The following is a 12,459-nucleotide window of genomic DNA, read 5'->3' as shown; positions in this document are numbered from 1 at the left end:
ATATGTTCCCATATCTCTTCCCTCTTGCATCTCCCTCCCTCCCACCCTCCCTATCCCACCCTTCTAGGTGGTCACAAAGCACCAAGCTTATCTCCCTGTGCTATGCGGCTACTTCCCACTAGCTATCTATTTTACGTTTGGTAGTGTATATATGTCCATGCCACTCTCTCACTTTGTCGCAGCTTACCCTTCCCCCTCCCCGTGTCCTCAAGTCCATTCTCTAGTAGGTCTGTGTCTTTATTCCCGTCTTACCCCTAGGTTCTTCATGACCTTTTTTTTTTTTTTTGAAGCGGGCTCTCAAGGCAGACGAGGGCTGTGACAGCGGATGCTAATGTGAAACAGTAGAGATGAACTCTTCTTGTCGGACTCAAAACTACAGCCCTTCCCAAACTTCAAAGGCTTGGAAAGGGAACTCAGTGTGTATATGAAAAGAGAACAGACTTGCCTCCCCATTTGTGGTGTGTGTGTGGCTGGAAAGGGGGCAGGGGAGGCAGGAAGGTGTAGGGATGCCTCCCCCGTCCCAAATATACACACACACACTGCATCCCTAGATCAGAGATTCCGTGAAATACAGATTTAAGTCATCCTTACCACAGGAGCTTTGGAACATAGAGGATGGCCCAGAGAAGAGAAATAGTCCCACACTGGAGATCCACCTTCCTCGTTGTAAGACTGTCACATTGGTGAATGGGTCCCTAGGGCCTTGACACAGTTATTTCTCCTTACTTCACGATAAGCTACCTTTTCTTTTGGCCAAAAGCTACCTTTTCTCCTGAGCTTCCCAATCTAGCTCAAACTTTAAAAACTGGGCTTTTAATAACATTACCAATGCTTAGTGTATTCCCTTCACCTAATTCTGCACATTACGAAGCTCAGACTATTTACCACTCCTGTTAATTATCAGCATTCCTGTTCAGTAGAGGTGGCTCTGGAGGTAGCCCGTTTTTAGAAGTGAAATGCAGAGCACAGGAATGGTTAAAATCTGAGGGAGAATAGTTGATAATGTTTCGTAGCAACTGCAGAGTGCACACACGCTGAAGAAGGCTGGAATTCCTGTTCACCCACGGGGAACTGAATCCACATTCTGACCCCTTGTCTATCACGGCCTTCCACCACTCTCTGGTGTCCTAAAAAGTCTGAGAATTATACACAAAACTCCCAAATGCACCACCTTTTGAAATTTCTGTAAGGAACCAAGTCAGGGCTCATGACTCTGAATCTCAAGCTCTGACAAAAAGACAACCCGACTTCCAGGTAATGCACAGGCAAACACGTCTTCACCTAGATATGGGTCTTCCCCTGCGACCCCTCACCTCCTGAGCTCAAATTTAGGCGAATCTGGCACACACTTCAAGTGCTCAAATATACCCCGAGTTGCCGTGATTAAGTTGCTACCCATTCCAAGACCCACAGCTCTCCTTTGTGGCCGGCTGTAGTGTATGCTCATCCCTTCAGTTTAGCTCCTGCAGGGCAGAAGGGTGTACCTTGGCTGAAGCCTTCCCATAAGAAAGCCATGGAATTATTATTCATCCACACGTCACACCGAACTGAACCCTCAGAGCTGGAGCTAAAACATGTTTTCACTAGGAACTGTGCACTGGCAAGAATATATAACCCCGCGGGAAACCATGGTCTTGAGCAAGCGGCGATTCTGGCTGCGTGGATTACAGACTTCCCAGATTGAGTCCTATTTGGACGGTCTTCCTATGTCCCCAAAGGATTCCTTTTGCAAACACCCTTTTTCTTTTCGAATGTCACTTATTTCCTAATAGCGTGCTTTTAAACCATGCCCTCCGACATCTTGGCTAATAATTTTCAAACCACTTGGACACCTTCATCTTAGTATACTCTTATTATTCACTAAGTAAACAGGCCAATTCCTACTCTGACCTATTTTCAGTCAGTGTTTGGAATGAAACCAGGGAAAGGTAAGTGAAGCTGAAGGTATAAAGGACTGGTTAGACTGCCCTAAGGAGAAACATTTCAATACTTAGAACTTTCTGTGTATAACATATGACCCTCTCTTTCCAGTTCTCCTACTGCTTACATACTGGGCTTTTCATCACTTTAAATCAGTGAGGACGAACAAATCAGAAAGACTAGAGGAAAACACGTCTCCCAACCTGGCTTACGGAGTTAATCTGAGTAAGAGGTCGAAGCTGGTGAGGGTAACAGAAATACGAGCTAGCATTTATCTAGGTCTTGTGTTCAAGCACTATTCTAAGGGTTTTATTTGTACCAGTTTAATCCTCTGAGATTAACACTGAGAGATTAAACACTGAGAGCTAAGTACTATTATTATTACCATTTTATAGAGAAGTTAATCAAGGTAGAGAGCCATTAATAAATTGTTCTAAGTTATGCAGTTAATAAATGTTAGACCTGGGATTTGAACCCGGCAACTGGCTACCAGAGCTTATGCTCTTAACATTATGTTAGTTCGCCCCCATCAAAGTTTCGTGTTTATTCTAGAGCAGGGTTTCTATACTTTTGCCATGGATTGGTTTGGGGCAGGGGCAGGGTTGATTCTCCAAAATCATATCAAATTGGGTAGATAAGTGCACATACACTTTTCTGAGGGCACCGTCTACAATGTTCATCAGAATCACAAAGTGGTTCGTGGCCCTCCAAAAGTTCAGAATACCTTATCTTCTTGATAACCCCTCCAATTTCAATGGGCGCTACAAATGAAACAAGAGGATTAAAGGATGTTAAACATGCTCAGACTATTTATCTTCTAGTGAATAGATTACCTATAACTCCATTTTACACACAACTTGTATTCCAAAGAATGTTTTTAAGTGGGAACATACTTCAGTCAACAGATACAATACCTGATAGCTGTGTTTACAAGGCAGCCCATAAAAGTGTAAAGTCACTCATGATGTGACTGCAGTCCAGCAGTTTTAGCACTGGTGAATACTCCTGCCTGCCTCTCCAAGCTCACCCTCTCCCCTGCAATGCTCCTTTCCCTGCCACCCTGTCTCTGCACTGCAGCCTCTGTCCCTCATCCCCTGCACACAAAGCGTCTATTACACTGGTCCATGCTTCTGCTTAGCGTGCTGCCATCAGAATTTTCGCTGGATAACTAAACTCCAGTACTATGTCTTCCAGAAAGACTTCCCTGGCTGGATGCCATCGCTTGGTGCTTCCATGGCTACCAAGCTGATAGTAATCTTAAAATGGAAAGCCCATATTATAGGGGAGAAGTATGCTCTGGCCCTCTTTTATTCTTATTTATAATTTCCCTTGATTTTTAAAATCGTCTTTTCATGTTTATAGGTAAGTAGTTATCACCTAGGTTAAAAATGTTCACGCATGCCCATGCTTCAGTATCAACAAGGACTGTACAAGTCATTGCCTCTTTTCTTTCTTTTTACCTTCCTTCTTCTGAAAGCTATTATACGAAAGTTAGGGATGTCATCTATGGCGACTACGAAAGGGCATGACCCTTTTCATATAAAATAGGACAGAGGAAATTCAGGTCAAACTTTAAACTCCTGGAGAGGAGTCATGACATTTTAAAAGTTGGGCAATAATAAATGCTGGAGAGGGTGTGGAGAAAAAGGAACCCTCCTACACTGTTGGTGGGAATGTAAATTGGTATAACCACTATGGAGAACAGTATGGAGGTTCCTTAAAAAAATAAATAGAGCTACAATATAATCCAGCAATCCCACTCCTGGGCATATATCCAGAGAAAAGATACATAATACATAATGCATAATTCGAAAAGATATATGCACCCCAATGTTCATACCAGCACTATTTACAATAGCTAAGACATGGAAGCCACCTGTGTCCACTGACAGATGAATGGATAAAGAAGACGTAGTATACACACACATGGAATATTACTCAGCCATAAAAAAGAATGAAATAATGCCATCTGCAGCAACATGGATGGACCCAGAGATTATCATACTAAGTGAGGTTAAGCCAGACAAAGACAAATATTATATGATACAGCTTATACGTCTAATCTAAAAATGATACAAATGAACTTATTTACAAAACAGAAATAGACTCACAGACATAGAATATAAACTTATGGTTACCAAAGGGGAAAGGGCAGAGGGATCAATTAGGAGTTTGGGATTAAAATATATACACTACTATATATAAAATAGAGAACCAGCAAGGACCTACTGTATAGCAGAGGGAACTATACTCAGTATCATGTAATAACGTATAATGGAAGAGAGTGTAAAAAAAAGAATACATATATATACATATATATGAATAATTGAATCTGCTGTAAATGAATGAACTGTGCTGTACATGTGAAACTAACACAACATTGCAAATCAACTGTATTTCAATAACAAGTTAAAAAATAAAATAAAATGCTAGAAGAAAAAAAAAAGTTGAGGGCTTCCCTGGTGGCGCAGTGGTTGAGAGTCCGCCTGCCGATGCAGGGGACACGGGTTCGTGCCCCGGTCCGGGAGGATCCCACGTGCCGCGGGACGGCTGGGCCCATGAGCCATGGCCGCTGTGCCTGCGCATCCGGAAGCCTGTGCTCCGCAACGGGAGAGGCCACAACAGTAAGAGGCCCGCGTACCGCAAAAAAAAAAAAAAAAAAAAAAAAAAAGTCGGGCAAGACATAAGAGGGCGTACTCCAAAGCTGCTCTTCCCCGCTCCAGTCAGTTTCTCTAGAATATTTTCACACTGTTCAGTTTGTCCTACAGAACAATCACACAGCATTTGTCAAGTACTGAACGTGCGTGGTATTGGCTACACCTGCCTGGTTCCTGTCCCATGTCATTACACAGTCTTTCCTATTCAGCTATATCTATGCAGATATGCCACACCCATGGCTCCTACCACCCGGTACGACATTTCTATCAGGCACCACAAGACAAATCTCCTCTCCTTAACCTTTTCCTTTGGAGCTCAAGGTCAAGGTTTTCAGCAACTTGGTTTGAAGTTTTCCATGTTTCAGTTCTCATTCTTACAGAACTGCCAGCCAGGGAAAACGATTGCTGAAAATAATCTCTGGCAGGGGCACTTTTTTTTCTTATGAAGTTTTAAAGACTTTTTTTCACATGGATGGAGATTTTTAACCCAGACGCAAGGTAAAAATTTTACCTATAGAATTAAAACCCCTTTAAAGCAGGGAAAACACGCCCACAGGTAGCCCCTCCTTCACCACTGCAGACACACAATGTCCCTTTGCAACCGAAATCTATTTTCTGGGTGAGAAGAGAGAAGTCTATACAGCTGAACATTTATGTGTTAGTCCATCTACAGTCAAAGCTGCAGGTTGAAAATAACCTGAAATCCCTTCCATAGAATTATCTGCATGACTGCACATGCCTGCTGCACAGCCCCTCCTTCCCCATCATCCTTTCATTAACATTTCATTTTTCTGGCGTAAGTCCTCTGTGTTACATCTTATACTTAAGTTTGGTCTACGATCATTTCAGGCCATGTCAAAACTTTACATGGGGCTTCCCCGGTGGCGCAGTGGTTGAGAGTCCACCTGCCGATGCAGGGGACACGGGTTCGTGCCCCGGTCCGGGAAGATCCCACATGCCATGGAGCGGCTGGTCCCGTGAGCCATGGCCACTGAGCCTGCGCGTCCGGAGCCTGTGCTCCGCAACGGGAGAGGCCACAACAGTGAGAGGCCCGCATACCGCAAGAAAAAACAAAACAAACTTTACCTATGTGGTTGACCTTGTAAATATCAAATCTGTGCCTCTTCTCTGCTTTTCTTTGTCCTACTTCTAGTTCTCATCACCCCTCATCCAAACCACTGCAATAAGCCCTTTAGCTGACCTTCCTGCCTTCAATCTCTCTGCTTTATAACCAAACTTCATTACTCAAAGATTTCTGCAAGTCTGATCAAGTTAGCCCTGTCCTTCAGCAGCTCCCCATCACAGACAAAAACAAATGCTATGCCTTGGCCTATCATTCCTCAGCAAACCACACCTTGAACCCTACCTGCTCTTTTTCCTCCTCCTGCCACCTCCCCATAAGTCATGTAGAAAAACACACACAGAAAAACACCAACCATTGCCAGAACTTCATGCCATGGTCTTTCTTGTCTCTGGGGTTTGCACATGCCCTTGTTTCTACCTGGAATTCTCTTTCCCACTTTTGTCTACTGAACCTCTACTCATCATTTCAGGCTAAATTCAAATGTCACCATCCCATTAAAGCTGCCTGTCCTGGCCTTCCCAGTGGCCAGATGTACTCCACCCTGTTTTTCAATAGTACTTTTCATAAACCAATTTTTTTTTTTTTTTTTTTGCGATACGCGGGCCTCTCACTGTTGTGGCCTCTCCCACTGCGGAGCACAGGCTCCGGACGCGCAGGCTCAGTGGCCATGGCTCACGGGCCCAGCCGCTCCGCGGCATGTGGGATCTTCCCGGACCGGGGCACGAACCCGTGTCCCCTGCATCAGCAGGCGGACTCTCAACCACTGCGCCACCAGGGAAGCCCATAAACCAATTTTATCACTTCAAATGCAGCACTGTAATGCTTTCTTGGATTTATACTTTACTGTATAGGACTTTCTTTTAAGGGCAGGAGTTATGTTAATTATCCTATTTCCAGGGCATAAGATAAGGCCTGATGCATAGCAGGTTATTAATTACTTGTTGAAAAAATGAAAATTATTATCGCATCCAAAACACTGCAGTTAGAAGCCTGTGAATAAGAGTCCTAGACCATCTCCCATAAAGAGAAATGTTCAGGAATATCATGGGGAATGTAAACAGTTTCCTAAATACTGAAACTGTGAAACACACTGAATTCAATAATGACCTTTATTCTTTTCCATGTTTAATACTGTTACTTCCAATCTTCTTGTGCATAATACTCACTGAGGACAAAGGACCAGAAATAGCTTGTTTAGCCCAATAGTACAGATGTTCCAATGTCATTTTCTTATAATACACCTGCCTGGAAAGTGCGTTAGCTATAGTTCACTTTCCATTGTTGTGTCTTTATTCCCTGAATGGTAGTTATTTGGGGGGCATATCCTCTCAACTAGGTTATAAGCTCTTTCAAGTGAGGCAGAGTTTAAATATCTTTGTTCCCAGAATAGTGTCTGCCGCACAACAGGTATTCAATAAACACCTGATGAATGATTTACAAAACATTAATTCAGGAAACACTGAATCAAAACATTAGATTTTGAAAATGATAACTTTGGACGGCAACGTTTTCCATCTTAAACTAAAAGGTTTCACTTTGCAAAACTAACTTAGTATTAAACTCTTCATAGCAAGCACACATTGGTAGGTATAGCTGAGTGCAAAAACCCAGAGGTAGACAACTTAGGTGCCTAGCAGTACAACATACCTATCTCAAGAGAACCACACCATGCATGTGAAGTTGCAATACCTCCACCTATAAAGCCAGTGCTATAAACTACTTTGCCTGGTGTTTGGAGGCTGGCAATATCTGTATCTTTTGAATTATCTCCCCAACAAATGCCTGACACTTGAGAGATTGTGAATGTGGTACAACAAGGCAAATTGAAATTAAATCATTGAGCAAAGTTACTGGTTAGTGCGAGAAGTGAATTCCAAGATCATGGTTTCATTAGCTTAGTCAACTATAGAGAGCCCAGCATCTTTGTCAGATGCAGTTTTCAGGTGTTCAGTTTTAGACAGCAACGGGACATAAAGAAATTGCAAAGACAAATGGATTCGATAGAAAGTCAAAATTAAGGAGTTTGGGCATATTCAGAAACACTGGCAGAGGCTAAAACAAAGGGGTCCCCAGAAAGGACATCACCCAGAGCTTAGAACTGCTTCTGGTGAATTCTCACGTTTAATTTACAGAGAGAAATTTCTGAAGAGGAGCCATGGGAGACTGAACAATTTCAAGGGATCAGAAATCCGGGACCAAAGCACTTCGAAAGTGTCTACTTTGCTTATATCTGTGCATCTCCTCCGGTGTGGATGTTCTAGGTAGAGAGAGGGGACCAAGGTGGCCTCCACCTCTGCTCTCTTAAAGCACATGATCCAATAGCTCTAAGTGGCACAGCAGGATGAGGGCCAAGAAGGAGCCATAGTTTGGCTCTAATGTGGTCTCTTGTTTCTCTGAGGTCACCAGTTTCACCGGAATATTCTGGGCCTTTTATTTTTTGCAGGTTGGGCTGGGGAGGAAGGAGGTTGATATCAAGTAAAAGGTAATGGAGGCCTATGATTTAAACCTATCGAGATATTTGGCCAAAAATAGTGAAAATTAAATGGAAATGGCTTTCAGAAGTGATGCTGTTCTATCTAGATAAGGATCCTGGAAGCGTTTTGGGGTTAAGAAGCCAGAGGAAACGAAGGGACGAGAGGAAGGGATTGGATACTTCTGTGAGCCTGGGATTTCCCCTGGGATGGGGCGTGGCAGAAGTTCTAGCAGAAGGAGAGGATTCACATTTGCAAGAGAGAGCTGTCTTGTCCACAGAGCCCCGAAAAGGCCTCCCTTGGTGGTTCCCAGACATGACCGTACATTAGAACCTCCCGGGAGCTTTTTAAAAACCTAATGGACTCGGTAGCTCCCCCAGAGAGTCCGATTTAATTAGTCTGGCCTAGCGACAGTATTTTAAAAATCTGCCCAAGCAATTAAGTATAGCAGCAGTTGAGAACTAACCAATGGGCTAGATAAATACAGAGATATGGGGGTGGGGGGGAGGAAATAGAATAAACCACTTTCCACTTTTTTTCCCAGAATTAGGTGGAGTTTCCAAAAGTGTCACATGATCACCAGTGGCTCTTGAGATGGAATTTGATTTGATAGCACATGGCTAGGCCTTCTTTGCATATATATACATATATGTATGTCACAGTTTTTACATATATACATATATATGTAAACATATAAGTATCTATTTGAATAAATATTAGAAAAATATGACAGCATAGCAAATTTGAGAATTCATGTTTTTATTGCTTAGGATGAGGCTAAGGTAAGGTACTGAAGCTCAGAAAGTGAATGCATTTGAAGTGCACAATCTGTAAATTCTAGAACAGGTGAATGTGGCAGGCAAAAACTTCTAACAGAGGCAGGCAAACAACTGGAGTCTGAGGAACACGGAACTAAAGTAGCCCAGAGCCTATAAAATCCTTCTTCCCAGGCTTCACTGCTCTCAGGCTGTCCCCCTCCCCACAGTGGGGCTGCCCACCCAAGGCCACCCTCTCCCCGCTCTTCTCACCTGGATGCCCGCACCTCATCCCAAGCATTCAGATGCTTCCGAACTGGGCTCAGACTCAAACCAGTTTCTCCTAGCCTCGCAGTCACCATCCGATTACTGATGTCATAGCCGGTAACTCACTTGTCTCCTTTTTCAGATTCAAATCTGAGCTAAACTTAACTTAGGGTGCCTTAGCAAAATAGGGCGGAAAACCAATGCTCACAAGGCGTTCCAGCCCCACAAGCACAAAAGTGAAACCGAAGCGACCCAAATCCAGGTTATGCAAACTCAAAGGTGTGGGTGTGGGTGAGGGGGACGATATGCAAACTCCAAACCGAGCAAACAAAGCCAGCCGGCAGGAAAGGCACTGACTGGCAAACGTTTCACTCTGTATTTGCCATTCTCAGGACATGATGTAACCTCAGGTTGCCCAATTTATATTTGCACATTTTCCCCAGCGAGCTTCAAAACCTCCCAACTCCATTAAAGTGCCTTTTTAAAAGTTCACGTCTGCAGCCCAAGAAGCCTGCACGACAGGCCGTGACCCGACGGTCACCTAGGCCCAACCAAGTGCGCTGAGAGGGTTTGGAGTTGCAAAGGTAGACTCGGAAGGGAGAAGGCGCAAACGCAGGCGGCGAGGAGCTTGACAGCCACGTTTGTACTTTTACCCTACCATTCTCAGCCCACTTGATTAGACACTGCCCAGGGCACCGTATGGGCTTCACCTTTTCCCTGCCCTGCCTCCTGAGCCCCGCTGCTCTCCCCAATCCAAAGGGCGCTCATAATGGTAAAAGGAAAAAAAAAAAAAAACCCACGTCTTCTAGCCCTCCTCCTCCGCTTCCTGGTACCTCCTGCCCCTCCTTCCACATCCTAGCGGCCTCCTGGTCACCCGGTCGTTGGCTCCACCTTGCAGCACCCAACAAAATGGCAGGTAGCATCAGGCGAGGCCGAGAGCGCCGGCACCCGCTCCAGCCCAGCGTGGCCCCCGGCCAAACCGCCGGGGGTCTCTGACAGTACCCCAACTCCAAAGAGCCTTCTCCTCTCAGAGTCCCCAATCCTCGGCCCGCGGGGCCTCCTGCTCGCTCTCCCGGGACCATTTCTTTCGCCAGCGGAGGAGCAGGTGCCAGCGTAACAGGTGCCAGGCGAGAGGGCCAGGGCGGTGGCGCCGTCGCCCGGGTGCGGGCTGCGCTGGGCATCGGGAGGACCCCGGGAGGGGCGCAGGAGAAGCCCACGCCGGGGGGACGGGAGCTGGGGGCCGCGCAGAAGGACGCAGCCCGGGGGGCAGGATGCAGCTGCCAGTTCTCGCCACCCGGGGCGCGACCCTCGCCCAGGCTGCCCCACTTACAATCTCCAGGCAGACGAAGGCGCCCGAGTAGGTCCGCAGGATGTCGGGGCCGACGGGCAGGGTGACCCGTGGCGCCGGGAAGGACACGGCGGGGTTCGCGGGCGGCGGGACTGGCGCTCCGCCGGCCGACATGCTGCCGCTGTCGCTACTGCGTCTCCGCGCGCCGCCGCCACCTCCCTCCGCCCGCCTCCGCCTGCCTCCGCCTCCCGGGCTCCCGCCGCCGCCGCCGCCGCTGCCGCCGCCGCTGCTCGGGTCCGCGGGCTCCGGGCGCGCCGCCCGGGAGGGGGGCGTGGCAGCGCTGTCTTCGGCCAGGCGGGGCCCCGCCCCGTCACGTGGGCCCAGGTGAGCGCGCCTCCGCCCCGGCGCCCGCGCGGGTCACGTGCACAGGTGCGGCGGCCACCTGGCCCGGTCCTTCCTGCTCTGTTCTTCTGGTGCCTTTTGCCGGCCAGCGGCCAGCGCTCCTGGAGCGTCTCGACGCCCGGCTCACCGCTCCGCTCTTTATTTTTTCCTTCTTTCCCTCCCCTGGTTTCCACCTATTCTCTTCCACCTGTCCTCCCCCGCAACTCTCACAGCTCCCCTACCCCACTTCCCTCAATTTAACTGCAAGACTGGTCTTGGAGCTGTGACTCAGAAGGTGAAATCAAGGTCATCAGTCACACCTAAAAAGTGGAGTGGATCAGCTTAAAATGGGACTCTTGTGGGATTTTAAAAACACCACTAGAACAGTGTCGCCTACTGAAGTCAGATGGGTCAGCTCCAACATCTATTGGCAGTGTATGCCGGGCAGGTAACCAAACGCTGTGCGCGCCAGTGGTGTGCTCATCTATGAAATGGGGCTGAGGTTATCTACTCCGTATGGATACCCGAATTACATGATATAACATAAAAAGAGGAAACTCATAGTAAGTGCTCCTCAAATGGTAGCTGATATGATGACTACTATTTTCCTGATTTTTACACATGCACACATCACACTGTTGTGTACACATGATGTTGCATAGGTTATATTTTCCACATAAAACTTATTGATTTCACCTGTCTGAAACTTATGAATTGCTGTTGTCTTTTAAACGCTTAAAAGGCAGATTTTTTTTTTTTTTTTTTAAGGATTCTGTGTATGGTTTGCATTCCCTGCCCCAGTTCATCCCCATTTTATATTTGGTTTTAACGTCAACATTTAATAAGTGAAATAAAGGAGATGAGATTAATTTTCTCAAAGATCAGCTGAAAATAAGCAAAACTACACACAGCAGCATACACATGTAGAGCAGGTTGGAAAAAAGATTAGGCAACATCACCAGACATTCTCCAAGTTGAATAATAATCTTGTCTGTCAGGTTTAGCCTTTGAGGAACTGTGTTCAGCTGTATGCGCTGGTCATCAGATTTTAGTCATTCTACCTCTTTATTATTTTAATAAGCGAAACTCGTAGGTGTGGTGGTAGCATCAGGGTAGATACCACAAAACAGGGTGTGAGTGAAACGTTTTGTGTAAATCTCTGGTCTTCCCCACCTCTAAAAATCATCACTTCTTGACATTCAATGTGTGGTATTTATTTAATAGGAAATTTCGTTTGTTGATCAATGAACCCTCTCTGTGTTTAGATCCAGATTGTCAGGGAATGATCTTTCGTGATTGTTTTATTTTATTTTCTGCCCAACAGCTCTCAATAAACAAAGTACATCCAAAAGGAAGACATCTTCAAGTTCTTTACCCTGAAAATGTGCAGCTATAGTGATGGACCCCCAGAATTTCAATGAATAAGCCTACAATGACTTTGAAGTTCCCAGAAGTGCTCAGTGACTCAGAAAAGCCTCAACTGTGCTTGTCTTAAAAATTACCACCAAGGGGAAAACTTCACTGTGTCCCTTCCAGCACCCTCCTTGCTGCACCATGCATCCCCCACCATCCCCGACTCTACCTGCTTTCTACCTGCTTCCACAATGACCAGTGGATTAAAAAAAATATCGTTGAA

The 12,459-nt window shown here is 45.9% G+C and overlaps 1 protein-coding gene and 1 long non-coding RNA gene across 3 annotated transcripts in view; one reads left to right on the top strand and one right to left on the bottom strand.

The window, feature by feature from the left end:
- MAL2 (mal, T cell differentiation protein 2) overlaps nucleotides 1-11,005 on the bottom strand; it is a 27,670-nt gene extending 16,665 nt beyond the window's left edge. Inside the window, exon 1 of one of the 2 annotated variants that reach the window (XM_027092567.1) lies at nucleotides 10,485-11,005. In XM_027092567.1, coding sequence (XP_026948368.1) covers nucleotides 10,485-10,616 — 132 coding nt within the window. In that variant the 5' untranslated portion in view covers nucleotides 10,617-11,005. The remainder of the gene's footprint in view (nucleotides 1-10,484) is intronic. The other variant, XM_027092568.1, reaches the window with a different exon arrangement.
- LOC113612598 (uncharacterized) lies at nucleotides 9,412-12,459 on the top strand. The gene is made up of 2 exons (XR_003429890.1): nucleotides 9,412-10,274; nucleotides 12,148-12,459. It is a non-coding gene; the product is annotated as an uncharacterized LOC113612598 (long non-coding RNA).

This window comes from Aethalodelphis obliquidens, unplaced genomic scaffold, assembly GCF_003676395.1.
Source record: "Aethalodelphis obliquidens isolate GAN/ISIS:26980383/991018 unplaced genomic scaffold, ASM367639v1 scaffold79, whole genome shotgun sequence".
Lineage (NCBI taxonomy): Eukaryota > Metazoa > Chordata > Mammalia > Artiodactyla > Delphinidae > Aethalodelphis > Aethalodelphis obliquidens.
The sequence above is the reverse complement of the archived record's forward strand: the minus strand, read 5'-3'. Positions and strand labels throughout refer to the sequence as shown.